This window comes from Hippocampus zosterae, chromosome 1 (assembly GCF_025434085.1).
Source record: "Hippocampus zosterae strain Florida chromosome 1, ASM2543408v3, whole genome shotgun sequence".
Taxonomy (NCBI): Eukaryota; Metazoa; Chordata; class Actinopteri; order Syngnathiformes; family Syngnathidae; genus Hippocampus; species Hippocampus zosterae.
This window is the reverse complement of record NC_067451.1, coordinates 28619003-28636133: the sequence shown is the minus strand read 5'-3', so window position 1 is coordinate 28636133 and position 17131 is coordinate 28619003. Positions and strand designations below refer to the sequence as shown.

Sequence of the window (17131 nt, the reverse complement as noted above, 5' to 3'; positions counted from 1 at the left end):
CATATAAAAGACGCATCGCATTATAAAGCGTCCTGTCCATTTTGGAGAAAATTTTAGACTTTTAATGGCGCCTTATAGTCGTGAAAATACGGTAATTGTGATGGAGAATAGACAAACTCAATGTTATCATGTTTAAGTTGAAGTTTCAATTTATTATATGCGAGATTGTCCTCGAACGCATACGTTCTCACAGCTTGTACACAGTGGAGCACACAGAAAAAAAGGCCAACTTGAGGTGAATGGAGCCAAGGCGCTTATTAACTGATAATCTGACAGGATGTGCTTCAGCACGATAAGATGTCCATGAGCAAGTTACAGTTGTCTCAATTTATGCGAAATCTACCCATTGAATTAACAAGATGTCCATGCTTTGTACCGGGATATGTTTTGGCCTCCAGGTGTCTACCGAGGGGCTTATCGGTGGGCTGGGCTAAGAAGCGCGACATGCAAATAAGGAGGACTGTTTTTCTGATATGATATTTGTAATTTGCATAACCTGTGAAGAAAAGTGTTCAGCGGGGTTGCGAAGATGGGGTTTTCGATCCGAGAGGCACAAACACAGTTTGTGCTGCCTTCCAGGAATTTCACCCCCTTGCTGATCAGCAAAAGACAATCTGTTCCTGAGTCGAGTCGAGTCTTTTCATTCAAAGTTCAAACTGTCCTGGTGAATTCCCTGACGAGTTCTGAAGAGTCCAAAGTGCAAGAACTTTAGAGACCAACTTGATGAACCACACCAACTTCAGTCATGCATGACTCACAAAATGCAAAATAATGTATTCCTGTAGTGTGTAATCTGGATTATGCAGGTCACATATTAATCAGGGGACTTGCAGGGTACTGGTCAAAGGGGTAGCCCTTTTTTATAGCCTCCCATCCCCCCCAAAGGGCGGAAGATCTGAGAGCTTAATTTAATGTTCATTTCCACAGAGTGGAGAGGAAGAAGGAGACGACCCAGATGGAGAAGAACGCAAAGGGCGCAAAAAGATCCGCAAAATCCTCAAGGATGACAAGCTGAGGACAGAGACACGGGATGCTCTGAAAGAAGAGGAGGATAGGAGGAAACGTATAGCAGAAAGAGAGGAGCTGAGGAAAAAACTCAGAGAGGTAAAAATCAAGTCTTGAGATTGTCAGTTTAATTTGATGGCGTGGATTTCTGCACACATCATGGCTTGGTTAATAATAATACTATCCAGATAATATTTGAGTCTTTTTGCATGGATTTTGTTGATGGGAATAGGTTGAACAAGTGTTTATTTTTATTTTGTTTATTTTTAGTTCCTTTTTTCTACATAAATGGAACTACACCACGTTTCATTGTCCAAACTAGATTACAAAAAGTGTGGATGAGTGTTGCACCAAGTACTGTACCATTACTGTACTGTACCAATATTGTAGTGCCGGGTGCCCAACCTTTTCAAGCAATGATCGCGATTCCCACGCGCGACCTATTTCCGCACGTGCATGCATACAGACATGCATACGTGTGCACACACATTTGGCAGGATGAGCAACAGTCATAATGGCTCCTAACATCAACGAAATGGAAAAATGTATTAGGTGCAATATTTTCTGAAAAGGAAAAAGGACTTTTTGCTGTGTGTTAAGTGCAGAAACTATACTATGTTCGTATGCCGTTTTAAAAAGTTTCTGGCGCTCCAGATTCTCATTCTTTGCCAGTCCCACCAGTGAATTGTCCAGGAAACAAACTTTAAATGAAAAGAATAATCATTAAAAAAAAAAGCTAAAGATATATCGCAACAGCTCTGATCATAAGCTGCAATTGCCAACCGCTGACCATGAACAACATCCGGTGATTCAGATCATGCGCCACTGTGGTTCAAAGTTGACCTCCTTTTTATAGATTTTTCATTTTTCAAATACATTTTTTGTGAAATGGAAACTTTTTGTCTTCCGCCATTTCCCCTACTCCCCTCCGCGATCGACTTGTGACCAGTCCACGGACTACCGGTTGATCCTGATCGACGTACTGTGTTGAGCTGTCAAAAATGACACAACAACATACAGTAGTTTCCACATAACCTTACTGAGGTACCGGAAGTTATTTATTGTGAGTGTCAAATTAAAGCGAGTGGATCACACGCACGTCACTCGTGCCATATGACAGATTGATGCCTCTACTTAAATATTTGTCTTATTCTTCGTAATATACTCAATCTTTGTGGTTCGTCTATAAATACAGTGCAAGTGTGAAATACACTTGCACAGAAAAAACTCGGTCGATGCATTCAATGTTAACTACAAATATCTAAAAATTGTCTTTCCCACAATCTATCAAGGCTGACCTTTGTGAAAGAGAATGATGAGGTGAAATAATTTTGCTCTTTTACTTAGGTAAGTACAATCAATGGTCGATCTTGTCATTTGTGTTACAGTTCTTAATCAAATCACCAGGCTTGCATCTTCCATTCTACACGTTTTCCCAGTATTAGCGGTTGGAATTACAAATATTAAGTGAAATTTTCTACTACCCGAACCACTAAATAATCGCAAAACTTTTGGTGTCAGTAGTAAGTTCATGTTTTTCAAAATGTACTTTTTGTTTTCTCAAAAGTATTCTAATTAGTATGCTAACAGTAATTTTGTAAATTAATTCAAATTAAAAAATTTGACATTGTTTAGCTCTAAGCTATTATTTCAATGCTTTTTACCTTTGTTTTTATTTTTTTTTGCCGTGGTGCCGCTTCAATCTTGGTGTCGAGGTATTTGATGCGGTTATAGTATCAAGGTCAAAATTGTGGTGTCACGACACCAAAATTTTGGTGTGTTAGTTGCACTTAAGATTTATTTTCTTTATTTGCTTTTGTAAAATAACAAAGTGACATTTTTTTGTTTTCAGACAATTGTGGTGGAAGAGTCTTCCCAAGTGACGTGTCCCATTACCACAAAGCTGGTTCTAGATGAAAATGAGGAGACCAAAGAGCCTCTGGTGCAGGTGCACAGAAACCTTGTCACCAAACTCAAACCTCACCAGGTTGATGGTAAGGGCAAGACGAAGCAAGCGGGGATAGGCCTAATAAATCCAAATGTCTGTGTTGTGTTTTTATTGCTGTTATTATTATTATTAACAATAATAATAAATCATGTTGGTGATCAAATTAGACAGGAAAAATCACATTGGCGAGCACTTTTCCAAGTAAAACAAAAAGTAACACGTTTGTTTAACTTAAATCGTCCGTCCATTTTTTGAGCACAAATGTGGGCTCATAGGGAAAACAAAAAAGGAGGGGGGTTGCAATATATGTAGACAAAGCACTTAAATGCAGTAAAAGCGAGAGATTGACGAGCACAATAGAAAACCTAATGGAATGTCTAACTATTGAAATACATAATAAAAAGGCATCAAATGTCATCATAAGTTGCATCTATAGGACACCAGGATCATATATTGACACATTCAATAAAAAACTAACAGATATGCTCAGCTATCGCAACGATAAGAAAACAAATAATGTGTGGTGACTTTAACGTTGACTTATTAAACACAAATGGACACAAAAGAACAACTGACTTTATAAATACTATGTACAGCAACAGCCTTTTCCCAGTAATCCTGAAACCTAGTAGAATAACAGTTGACACGGCCACATTAATAGATAACATATTTATAAATAAGGTTGATCATAAAATGGAAAGTGGACTAAGTGGATTAATAATACAAGTGACCATCAACCTGTCTTTGCAGTTTTTCATAATTATTTTGATAGAAAAACAAAGTCAACAACTCACATATCTGAAATAAGACTAAGAACCCAACGCTCAATCGATGCTTTTAAGCAAGACCTAGAAAAACAAAACTGGACCGAGGTCTACTAAAACGAAGACCCAAATACAGCGTCTGAAGTATTTCAGCAACTGAATTTTAATGAGTACTTTGTCAACATCGGCAGTAACCTAGCAAAACTAATTCCTGATCCAACAAACTTGATTGAAATCGATAGATACGTAGAAAGAAAACTCCTCCACGATGTTCCTTTCTGCTGTAAAGAAAAGAAGTATCAAATATTGTTAAAAATAAAAAGTTAACTGATTGCTTTGATATCGATGTGACAGTAATAATACAGATTATAGAATATGTAGTGCGACCTTTCACGGACATATGCAACCTGTCATTCAAAGCTAGTATCTTTCCATCACAAATGAAAATTGCTAGTTAAGTTATTCCAACTTATAAAAGTGGAGAAAGACATTTGTTTACAAATTATAGACCAATATCACTCCAACCACAATTCTCAAAAATATTAGAAAAATTATTTTCTCACAGACTTGATAGCTTTATACAAAAACATGCGCTGTTAAGTTAGAATCAATATGGCTTCAGGGAAAAACGGACCACCTCAATGGCAGTTATGGAGTTTGTGGAAGCAATAGCCACTAATATAGACAACAAAGAATTTACTGTTGCATACCTGTCAACTTTTCCGAACGCCAGTCTGTATGAACTACCAAAAAAAAAACCTTATAAAGACAAAAAATCCTTAGAACATTTTGTCATTTTATATGTCAAAATAACATCAGAAAAAAAACCACGAAATCTTCAATGATATTTATTGTAGAACTCCATAACACAATGTCTGGTTAATGTATAATCATCATTCTACTTAGTGGCATTACTGTGTTCAGAGTTGTATTCCTGTGTCACTTTTTTCACCACCTCCAAATGCTGACCCATCGGCTCGAAGTTACAGCATCTATTCATATTTACTTTGGAAATGAAAGCATTCGAGTAGACTAGCACCATTCTGGGCAAAACCAAACGGAACTACCTGTTGGGGGACTGGGGGGGAATTTTCAGAATCCGTATGATTTGTGCAATACGGCCATATACGCAAGATTCACCACAAAATCCGTATGAACTATGGCTAAACCGTATGAGTTGACAGGTATGCTGTTGGGATTTTCCTAGATCTAAAAAAAGCATTTGACACAATAGCTTATAAATGGATAAAAAGTTGTTTAGAAAACAGATATCAGGATGTGCAGCTCAACAATAAAAAAAAAAACAACTGAAAATCATTCATGGAGTTCCTCAGGGGTCAGTGCTTGGTCCAAAACTATTCATCTTATATATAAATGATATCTGCAGTTTTCTCAAAACAATTTAAATGTGTCCTATTTGCTGATGATACAACTTTCTACTGTTCTGGAAGAAATCTGAAACGGCTCCTGACAACCGTAGAAAACGAATTAAACAAATTAAAAAACTGGTTTGACAGAAATAAATTGTCACTTAAGTTGAAAAAAATCGAAATTGTTTTTGGCACAAGACCAATCAAACACCAAGCTAAAATTATGGTAAACTCAATTGAGATAGAAAGAGCATATGAAACCAAGTTTCTCTGATTAGTAATAGACTCAAAAGTATGTTGGAAGCCACATACATATCGATAACGTAAAAAGAAAAATGGCCGAAACCATAGGGATCCTCTACAAAACCAAGGATGTGCTAAATATGAGATCTTTGCACACATTATACTCTTCATTATTACTACCATATATGCCAAACTGTGTAGGAATATGGGGAAATTCCTGTAAAACAAACACACTCCCAATTCTAAAACTACAAAAAAGCAATTCTAAAACTACAAAAAAAGCAATTCTAATTATTAATAGATCAAAATATACAGGACCCACAAATCCACTATCAAATTAAATACGATGAGATTTTATGACCAATTAATGTACAAAGCACACAATAACCTGCTCGGCCAAAACATTCTGAGGTTTTTTCAAAATTCGAGAAAGCAGCTAGGATTTAAGAGGTACCAACTTATTCAAAAAATTCAAAACAAGAACAAACATCAAGCAAAGAAGTGTATCTATCAAAGGTATTAATCTGTGGAATAATTTCGAAACGGACCTGAAAATGAGTAAATCGCTTGCCGAGTTCAAAAACAAATTCAAAAAATATTTCAAACAACCTACATCAATCAGAGTTAAAGTGATAAATTCCTAACATTAAATATAATAATAAATTGGAACTAAGTTGATCATTAGAGAAAGGTATTGCAGTATCCATTATGAATACAAGAGAAAATTGACCCCTGAGTGTATGGATAAAATCCAGATACAAACCAAAAGTTGTAAAAATATCACGGTTAAGGGTAAAGCCTGAGCCTTAATGGAGACTTCTTTCTTCTTACTTTCTTTCTTTTCTGATTGTTATAAAAATGATCTATTAGATATAAACACTTAACACGGGGTAGGACTAGATACGTTTTTTACTTCTTCCTACTCCCTTGAACATAACGGTGTTGAATGATGACTGATTTCTCTTTCCTTTTTACTGTTTTACTTACTTTCTGTCAAATTATTTCTGTATATGTTCAATAAAAAATGAAACGATGTTGAGTCCACATTGTTAGACTTTTATGTGCCGTTCTGTACTGCTATTTTTTGTTTTTTCTTTGAGTTATACAAAGAATAAGGCACGGGTTAATTGTTGAAAATTGTTTTAACTTGTTTACAGCGGCACTGGAAAAAAGTAATTTTAAATTTATGTAAATAGATTTGAATTAGTACATAAATAATTTGTACAAAATTTAGTCACAGAATTTGAAGTGTTGCCAAAAACAAATTTTGATAATTTGATATGCCCTTTCATCTTTGTCATATTTCCAGGGGTGCAGTTCATGTGGGATTGTTGCTGTGAGTCCGTGAAGAAGATTAAGAAGTCTCCCGGCTCTGGTTGCATCCTTGCCCACTGTATGGGTCTGGGAAAAACACTACAGGTAAAGAGACAAGCTGTGAACAAGTTAGAAGTGTATGGACACAGACATCTCAGGTTACACTGCTCCAGTGCACCGTCAATTGTTGATTGGGATCAATGCAAAATTCATAGTAAATATGATTTTAATTAATCATCTTTTTGTGTATTATGTTTAACTAGATTTTGGATGACAGTCCCACACAAATGATTTGTCATTGAAACTTGTTAACTCTAGTTCTCCTTTGTCCCCTGTAGGTGGTGACGTTTCTTCATACTTTGCTACTTTGTGAGAAGCTCAACTTCTCAACGGCACTGGTGGTTTGTCCCCTCAACACGGTCCTTAATTGGGTCAACGAGTTTGAGAAATGGCAAGAGGGAATGAAAGACGATGAGTGTTTAGAGGTAATTATTTGCTTTGGCAGCTGTTCGCCACCGAACCTGACTTTTGGAGGATTAACCGGTGATCCGTGTTGTATTCAACAGGTGACGGAGCTGGCCACAGTAAAGAGGCCCCAGGAACGAGCGGTTGCCCTCCAGCAGTGGCAAGATATGGGTGGTATTATGATCATTGGCTATGAGATGTACCGAAACTTGACACAGGGAAGGAACACCAAGAGTAAGAAGCTGAAAGAGACATTCCAGAAGACTCTGGTAGACCCAGGTTGGTCATGCAGTATTATAGCGCACGTGCATACACACACACACACACACACACACACACACACACACACACACACATACATTGCCCAAACTAACTCTTATTTTATAAATTACTATATATACTGCAACAGTGTTATTTTTACTGTATTGTTATACTTTTTCAAACCTGATGTGCTGCAGAAAAAATGATGGCAGGTTTGGAATCAATACAAAAAAATTAATCAAAGGTTTAATTGCTTCTCACAAAAAATGTTTACCAGTGCAATTAAAAATAGTTAAATAGTATACAGGTCCCATTTAAAATCTGATTTTCCCTTGGTTTTCGCTTTACTTTGCCTTCAGGTCCCGACTTGGTGATTTGTGATGAAGGTCACATCTTAAAGAATGAGGCATCGGCTGTGTCCAAAGCCATGAACTCCATCAGGACGAGGAGGAGGGTTGTGCTGACTGGAACTCCGCTTCAAAATAACCTCATTGAATGCAAGCCTGCCGACAATACTTGAATTTCAATCCGAAAATGACAATTACTAATTCTCATGTCCCCTTATCAGATCACTGCATGGTGAACTTCATTAAGGAAAATTTGCTTGGCTCAGTTAAAGAGTTCCGCAATCGCTTCATCAACCCCATACAGAATGGGCAGTGTGCTGACTCTACAATGCAAGATGTCCGCATCATGAAGAAGAGGGCTCACATCTTGTACGAGATGTTGGCTGGATGTGTTCAGGTAACACGTACTGCCCTCTGATTGGTAGAAGAAAATCTGTCCTCACGTTGGTGGTGCTAAAAATATCTTTTTGCCTTTCCCAGAGGAAAGATTACACAGCACTCACTAAATTCCTGCCTCCCAAGCACGAGTATGTGTTGTCCATCAGAGTAACTCCACTCCAGTGTAAACTCTACAGATACTACTTGGAGCACTTTACAGGTGAGATGCAAGCTGCATGGAAACATTTTTATTTTTTTGCGCAGATCCATTTGATTTGTCCCCTGACTTTGACAACATAATGATGTTGTATGGGGTTATTTGCAGCATGATGTCTAGGGCCTGCTAAGATCACATTTAAGGTAACTTCTAGAAAAGATTAAAGCTAATAAATTAATATAGACGTGTACTAGCAATATGCATAAACATTGACAAGCCTGGATTCATTCAAAGTGCTACTGTTACCGGATAACATTATTGGAATTCTTTTTTTTTTTTTAACTCCAGAGTTCTCTATGCTCTCATTTTTCTGTGCATCTTTGATAAGTTGTTTAGTAGACTTTCCTGTGTGCATGTGCGTGCGCATTTAAGTGTGGCAGCTGGCAGAGTTGCCGCAAGCAGTGTTGAAGCCAGGTTTCCCACGTCTCTCTAATGAAGAGCTCTGGGAGGGTTGTGGGGGGTGATGTGAGGGGCATATAGGAAAGGGAAAGACATTGAGGTGGTTGAGGGGAATATCAAAATCTTTGCAGCAAAAATGAAAACAAAGAGGTGGAGGACTGGCAATTACGAAGGACTAATAGGGTCAGAGGGAGTTGTTGCTGTGTGCTGTGGTTCATTAGCAGGGGTGTTGTTGTCCACGGGGTAACGTGCTGATGTTGTGACTCTGACTGCTGACCTCCACCATCGTTTCTTTGCCCTAACCCTCAGATCACCAGGCAGTCTGCAAGGGTCGAACATTTCTTCCATTAGTGCTGTTTCCGTTGCCCAAAATAGTTAATATTGGTGCTGCCACCACAAAGTTTGTGCCGAGGGGATTTTGCCCTCTGACGATATACCTTGTTTTGACTAGAGCGGTGCACGTTTCAGTCATAAATTAGACCCCTCTACGTGTTCTGCGCAACATTTTCTGTATCGAGAGACGAGGCTTGAGCCTGACATGTTCACATGCATCTCATCCTCCCTCTCCTGTTGCAGGTGTGGGGAATGCTTTGGAGGGGGGCCGAGGCCGCGCAGGGACCAAACTCTTCCAGGATTTCCAGATGCTCAGCAGAATCTGGACCCATCCCTGGTGCCTTCAGCTGGATTACATCAGCAAAGAAAACAGGGTAGGTATGGGCAGATGAAACAAAACCTCGCTATGTGCTGTCCTGGGAATATGAAAGTGATGATCATCCACTTTTTTGAAAAACAAAATGTGCATTTGCATCGATTCCGCTTCAAAGCTTTAGCTATCTGTATTTGGTACCCCTCATCCGACTCCTCTCTCTTTCAGGGTTTCTTTGACGAAGACAGCATGGAGGAATTCATCGCCTCAGAGTCCGAAGAGTCATCCCTTAGTCTGAGCTCAGAGGATGAGAAGCAAAAAAAGTAAAGATTCCGATTCTCCGTGTTGAACATTTATAAAACTAGAGACACATTTGTACTCCCCCTGTTATTCCATCTGCTACTCTCGCTGACCCTGTTTCCTCCACTGTCCCTCCTTAATAGGAAAAAGAAGAAAGGCAGGGGAAGAAAGAAGGGATCTGATGACTCTGATAGCGATGATGTGGAAGTCATAAAGGAGTGGAACACCAGTTCCCGAGGCAGGAATGGAGAGGGGCGAAACAGGGCTGAGCCTGTAGAAGAGCGTACGTTTGGAGCCCCGAAAACAGCTTTGCATGTTCTATTTGAATGTAATTGAGCTTGACAACCAACGCGGACAAAACGTGACGATATACAATAAGGCCAGATGCGGCTTCACAGCTTGTAAGCCTGTCGACACTGTACAAGATGAGGGCATTCACTCTTGTGTCCAAATTGCAGATCTCTCAAGAAATTTACGTTGGGTAATTCATGTCACACTAATGATGATTGTTGTGTTTATGAGCATTGTTTGTTGGTCAGTTAATTGTTATGGTGTGGGCTGTGTACAGACTTAAGACTCATTTGTGCTTCTCTGTTGCAATGAAGCTCAACCTTCTGGCTCGGCACCAGGGAGCCCCACCGCTGACTGGCACAAGGAGTTTGTCACTGAGGCTGATGCTGAAATCATGGATCACTCAGGAAAAATTACGGTGCTCTTTGAAATCCTGCGTATGGCAGAGGAAGTGGAAGATAAAGTGTAAGAATGTCTCCGCTCTGAGAATATCTGCACACATCTCTGGAATGTGCTGTTTGTGTGTAGCTGGTGTGTAGTGTAATGGGATAGCGTTTTGAAAAGTAAATTGACACCATGGAATCTTTGTGCCCATCCACAGGTTGGTGTTTAGTCAGTCTCTTATCTCTTTGGACCTGATTGAGGATTTCCTGGAGCTGTCTTGCAGAGCTGCAGATGAAGACAAGATCTCGCCATACAAAGGTAGGCTCTATACTTCCATCCCACATGTTCTTTTATTCAAGAAGTTCTCATTTGGCTCTCGTGAGGCTGTTAATTACTTGACTGAATGATCGAACCCTGTATTTGCCTGTGATCAGATTCCCTCTGAATGTTTTGTTTGTCATGCTGCTCTTAGTCATGATGTGCTAACATGGCCAAGTATCCTTTAATAAGATAAATTAGGTACTGATTTATGTGGCAATTTATGGGCTTTGCCTGGTGCCCCCAAAATTCAGTCATTCATTCATTTATTAATTTGGGGGGTGGGAGGGGTGCTGATACAAAAACATGCCGGCATTACCTTTTGGGTAATATTTTTCCATGCTTACATTGAAGCAAGCCCACATTTAGCACGTGGTCTTGTCCACATATTTAGCCTTTTGGCGCGCACACATACATAGATACATACGTACATACATAGAAACATGGCGCCACTTAATGTAAGGTCACGATTCCTAATTAAACTTCAGCAGCTGTTTTTACTTTGAGTTTGAAAATGATTAGACCTTGACTTTTTATTCCACCAAAAATGTTTGCTCAAGGGTTTGTAATTTGTAATGAAAAGATCACAGTACTCTAATTGGAAACATGCTGAACTGTGCTCATGAAGGGTAGCGAGGACTACCCTGGTTGATGGTGACATGTTGTTGGAGGTTCTTCAGCAGTTTGATGGTGACATTGAATAGCATGTTTCTTCACTCTCATGTCTGTGAAGGTGAGGGCAAGTGGTTCAGGAACATTGACTACTATCGCCTGGATGGCTCCACCAACGCCACCACCAGGAAGAAGTGGGCTGAGGAGTTTAATGACCCGAACAACACAAGGTGATGGTTTGTTCTAAATGTCTGTAATGAAGCAATTCAGACATCGTTTTTGTAAGTCTTTTTCTGCCTTCCAAACCATTCCAGAGGTCGTTTGTTCCTCATTTCCACACGCGCTGGCTCCCTTGGGATCAACCTGGTGGCGTCCAACAGAGTCATTATCTTTGATGCCTCTTGGAATCCTTCATTTGATATCCAGAGTATATTCAGGGTGTATCGCTTTGGCCAGCTGAAGACAGTCTTTGTCTACAGGTTCTTGGCACAGGTGATCTTGGCACGATGTTTTTTTGTTTGTTTGTTTGTTTGTTCGTTTTTGTGTTATTGAGCAGCCAGCAGATATTCTAAAACTGTGCTGGCCAAACATGGTAACAGCAGAAAATGACCTGATGTAGTACAAGCGATGCACATCTCCATGGATTAATTAACTTTTGTCTGGTGATGAAACTGTACTGATTCTGTACCTTTGTAAGCTTAGTTTTACCTCTAGTGCCAAATTGAAACTTGCACACTATTTTTTGGATTTTTTTGGAGCCCTCCAAGTTATATTTATTGGACATTCTTTCCTCTCATATTCTCCTCTCAGGGCACAATGGAAGAGAAAATTTACGACCGGCAGGTTACCAAACAGTCTTTGTCATACCGAGTGGTGGACCAGCAGCAGATTGAAAGGCACTTTACTATGAATGAGCTGGCGGAGCTCTACACTTTTGAGCCTGATATGCTGGATGATCCCTCAGAGAAGAAGAGCAAGAAAGCCACACCAATGCTCCCCAAGGTAAATCGGTGATATACCAGTCCTATACGTCGCACTCATGTGCCAGACCAGTCTACTAATAAATTTAGACTAGGGGTGCCCAACATTTTTTGGCCAAAGATCTACTTTTCCATAAACCAACCCACCGCGAATGACCCGTTATCACACACACACACGCACACACACACGCACACACACACACACATACACACACACACACACACACACATGCCCGGACAAACAATAGTCATAATGGCCCCTAAGATGAACGAAATAGAAAAATAAACTAGATGCAAAAGTTTGGGAAAATCAAATCTCTATCTACCTTACTAAAGACCTGAGGCGAGGCATGGGACGCACTTTTGCAGCATGTTAACAGTCGTAGCTCACCTGTACCATTTTAAAATGCTTCTCTCAGCCTCCAGATTCCCATTCTTTGCACGTTCCCTTGGTGAATTGTACTTGAAACAAACTTGGAATGAAAATAATAACAACAATAAAAGATATAGCGCAACAGCTGATCTGATCCAACAAACCTGTTTGAAATAGATAGATACCTAGAAAAAAACTCCTCCACGGTGTTCCTTACTGCTGTAAAACAAGAAGAAGTCTCAAATATTATAAAAACTTTTATAAATAAAAAGTCAACTGATTGCTTTAATATTGATATGACAATAATCAAGCAGATTATAGAATATGTAGTGCGACCTTTCACGCACATATGCAACCTGTCATTCAAAGCTGGTATCTTTCCATCAAAAATGAAAATTGCTAAAGTTATTCCAATCTATAAAAGTGGAGAAAGACATCTGTTTACAAATTATAGACCAATATCACTCCTACCACAATTTTCAAAAATATTAGAACAACTATTTTCTCGCAGACTTGATAGCTTTATACAAAAGCATGCGCTGTTAAGTGAGAATCAATATGGCTTCAGGGAAAAACGGACCACCTCAATGGCAGTTATGGAGTTTGTGGAAGCAATAGCCACTAATATAGACAACAAAGAATTTACTGTTGGGGTTTTCCTAGATCTAAAAAAAGCTTTTGACACAATAGATCACAGTATATTTTTGAAAAAAACTAGAAAGATATGGCATTAGAGGTGTAGCTTATAAATGGATAAAAAGTTATTTAGAAAACAGATATCAGTACGTGCAACTCGACAATAAAAAAATGAATCAACTGAAAATCACTCACGGAATTCCTCAGGGGTCAGTGCTTGGTCCAAAACTATTCATCTTATATATAAATGATATCTGCAAGGTCTCAAAACTATTTAAATGTGTCCTATATGCTGATGATACAACTTTCTACTGCTCTGGAATAAATCTGAAACAGCTCCTGACAACCGTAGAAAACGAATTAAACAAATTAAAAAACTGGTTCGACAGAAATAAATCACTTAACCTGAAAAAAATCGAAGTTAATTGTTTTTGGCACAAGACTAATCAAACACCAAGCTAAAATTATGGTAAACTCAATTGAAATAGAAAGAGCGTATGAAACCAAGTTTCTCGGATTAGTAATAGACTCAAAACTATGTTGGAAACCACATATCGATAACGTAAAAAGAAAAATAGCCAAGACCGTAGGGATCCTCTACAAAACCAAGGAAGTGCTAAATAAGAGATCCTTGTACACATTATACACTTCATTATTATTACCATACATGACCTACTGTGTGGAAATATGGGGAAATGCCTGCAAAACAAACACACTCCCTATTCTCAAACTACAAAAAAAAGCAATTCGAATTATTAATAGATCAAAATATACGGAACCCACAAATCCACTATTTATCAAATTAAATACGATGAAATTTTATGACCTGGTTGACTTTAAAATCGCCCAATTAATGTACAAAGCACACAATAACCTGCTCTGCCAAAACATTCAGAAGTTTTTCAAAATTCGAGAAAGCAACTATGAATTAAGAGGTACCAATTTATTCAACAAACTCAAAACAAGAACAACATCAAGCAAAGAAGTGTATCTAGCAAAGGTGTTAATCTGTGGAATAATCTCGAAACGGACCTAAAAATGCGTAAATCGCTTGCTGAGTTCAAAAACAAATTCAAAAAAATAGTACAAACAACCTACATCAATCAGAGTTAAAATGATACATTCTAAACATTAAATATAATGATAAATCAGAACTAAGTTGATAAATAGAGAAAGGTATTGAAATATCCATTATGAATACAAGAGAAAATTGACACAAGAGTGCCAGGGTGTGGATGTATATAATCCCCCGATACAAACCAAAAGTTGTAAAAATATCACGGTTAAGGGTAAAGTATGAGCCTTAATGGAGACTTCTTACTTTTTCTTTTCTGATTGATATAAAAATGATTTAGTAGATATAAACACATAACGGGGTAGGACTAGATAAGTTATTTACTTCATCCTACTCCCTTGAACATAATAACTGTGTTGAATGAAGACTGATTTCTTTCTTTTTACTTTTTTATCTACCTTATTTTCTGTCAAATTATTACTGTATATGTTTTATGTTCAATAAACAAACAAACAAGCTCTGATCGCAAGCTACAATTCCAGACTGCTCACCGCTAAAAACTTCCGGTGATGCAGGCCACACGCCACTGTAGCTTAAAGGTGACCAGCTTTTTTATTTGATTTGATTTTTGTAATACTTTTTGTGAAAGTGAGACATATAGGATGCTAAGGGTGCGGTGTGCACTGACTCAAAAATATATCATATGAATAACACAGACACACAAATGTTTTGGGTCGCCCCCGCCCTCCTCCGATCTACGGGTCGATCGCAATCAACGTATTGGGCACCCCTATGTAGACGAACTCAGATGTGTAATTAGGTCTTTATGGTGTTCTTTATTTATTTTGTTCCAACAAGCTGGCGAGCCATTACTAATACAGTATCAGTGTTTTCAGTGCTCCTCTGTCGGCCAAGTGTTTATTCATACTTTATCTTCGGTACATATACAGTGTATATATTTTTTTAATCCTAAAACGTCAGTTTCAGTAAATGATAGGTGTGAATGTGAAAGTGGGTGCTTGTGTGTATAAATTGTGCCATGTTTGCTATGAGTCAGTATGTACTCCAATGTGATGAGTTGATGGGTTGAGCAAAGTTTTTACTGCCACACATAAGACAAGAGGTTAGGTCTTGCGTTGTAACTGTTGTTTGCCATTGCTGGAGTTCAGGCCATATTACTTGTTTGTGGTTCTTCAGAGATGTTGCATTTTCCTCACAGGAGTTCTGTAACACTCTCTCTGCCCGCTGTTAAGATTTTTGTGCCCTTTTTTGTGAAGTGAATCGGCATTCTGATGCCAATTGTTTTTCCCCACCCACTTTTACGTTGTTATTTCGGTCCCCTGGGTTTTAATGGGAACACACTGCACTCGCATGAGCCATCCAGCATAGCGCAGCTGCACGCATCTGTTTACTGCTATTTACTAAATAGTCTCCGCCTTACGATGCTGCTATAAACCTGCACTTTTTCTCATTCCTTTCCATCATTTACTTTGTTGTTGATCTCCTAATTTCACCTCTTGCCTTCACTCTTTTTTTAGTACAGAGAGTTGATTCAGTTTTGTTGTGGTGTTGACATTTTTTAAGTTTGGGTTTGAACAAGGTTTCTTAGCAGACATCTGTAAACAAGGCGGATAAAATAAACACCCCTTGTGCAAACTGAGCCATCTGTCGTCGTTCTACAGTGCGCAGTCCAAATCATCTTTCAATGTTCCCTCGATGGTTTAATGAACAGGTAGGAGCACAGAATCAACTTCGTGTGAAACTGAAATTATGGCTCTAAACCCTTGTAGCTGCCAACTGTAGAGTCAAATCACTTTTGAAGTTATGTTTTGCACGGATGTATTTGGTGCGTCGTGTCCAGGTAATGAGATATCAGCATTTATTCCAGACATTAGCACGGGTGAGGTTAAAGTTATTGACAAGCTGCCGGTTTGGGGCATCTTGCTGCTGCTGCTGATGGCAACAGAGCTGAGAGTTAGATGGAAGGAATTCTGTCTGGACTCATGTGAAGATGAGTCAGAAAGGCTCTTAATGCCTTGAGCCAACTGCCTTCTGCACAGACAGGGAGTAAGTCAAGTCACAGCATAAGGATCTTCACTCCGCAAACTGAAGCGATGTCGACATAATACTAAAAGTAACGTGCTTGCCATTGGCCCTGAGTATTGCCCCTTTTCAGCGCCTGACTCCGATCGTATCTCTTTAGTTCATACTTTGCCGAGCCTCGTCTATTGTGCCCCCATTTCTCATTTATGCTACTCTCAGCTCTGTTGCCATCGTTTACCCATGATCTTCGCAGCCATCTGTTATGCTGACTCACCTCTCTACCACTGCATGTTCAAAGCGAGCCCAGTAAAGTTGTTTTTCTTATCCTCCCCTTGGACTCCCCCTGCCTGATGAAGGGTCATTATTTAAACCCCTCTTTTAACGATGTCTGTGTGCTCTTCAGAGAAACTAATTGAAGACAAAAGAGGCAGGCGTGCTTCCCCTTAATGACAAAGAAGGTTGTGCGTCCCAGACGTGAGTTTTCGACTTCCCACCCTTCCAGACGCATCCTATTTCCTGCTCATCCATGGGAGCAAGCATCCACTTGTAGAACGGTCCGCCGGCCTAGCGTGCTGTACACACCATAACGCTCCGCTTATTGAGAATTTGTCGACTTCTTGTCGAAACTGCGGGCAATGTGTAGATGTTAGGGTTTGCGCGTAGCAGGTGACAGGAGCAGTGATCATTAGGCCAAAGCACACACCTTCGTAGGGAGGCTACGTCGGAGCAATAAGCAAATACACTTACCTCATCAGGCATAGGCAATTATCTTGACCATGCATTGATTTAATTTTCACACAGTACTTCAAAATTTCCTCTCTT

At 39.1% G+C, this 17131-nt stretch overlaps 1 protein-coding gene across 8 annotated transcripts in view; it reads left to right on the top strand.

The window, feature by feature from the left end:
- The window catches only part of atrx (ATRX chromatin remodeler), a 49339-nt gene that overhangs the window by 15564 nt on the left and 16644 nt on the right, over window positions 1–17131 (top strand). For 5 of the 8 annotated variants that reach the window (XM_052072945.1, XM_052072960.1, XM_052072929.1 and 2 more), the window contains 16 exons: window positions 928–1104; window positions 2858–2999; window positions 6640–6749; window positions 6983–7129; window positions 7211–7388; window positions 7730–7867; window positions 7939–8114; window positions 8198–8315; window positions 9288–9418; window positions 9586–9680; window positions 9801–9940; window positions 10260–10413; window positions 10550–10650; window positions 11384–11492; window positions 11577–11754; window positions 12073–12264. In XM_052072945.1, coding sequence (XP_051928905.1) covers window positions 928–1104; window positions 2858–2999; window positions 6640–6749; window positions 6983–7129; window positions 7211–7388; window positions 7730–7867; window positions 7939–8114; window positions 8198–8315; window positions 9288–9418; window positions 9586–9680; window positions 9801–9940; window positions 10260–10413; window positions 10550–10650; window positions 11384–11492; window positions 11577–11754; window positions 12073–12264 — 2286 coding nt within the window. The remainder of the gene's footprint in view (window positions 1–927; window positions 1105–2857; window positions 3000–6639; window positions 6750–6982; window positions 7130–7210; window positions 7389–7729; window positions 7868–7938; window positions 8115–8197; window positions 8316–9287; window positions 9419–9585; window positions 9681–9800; window positions 9941–10259; window positions 10414–10549; window positions 10651–11383; window positions 11493–11576; window positions 11755–12072; window positions 12265–17131) is intronic. The other 3 variants (XM_052072951.1, XM_052072971.1, XM_052072930.1) reach the window with 1 other exon arrangement.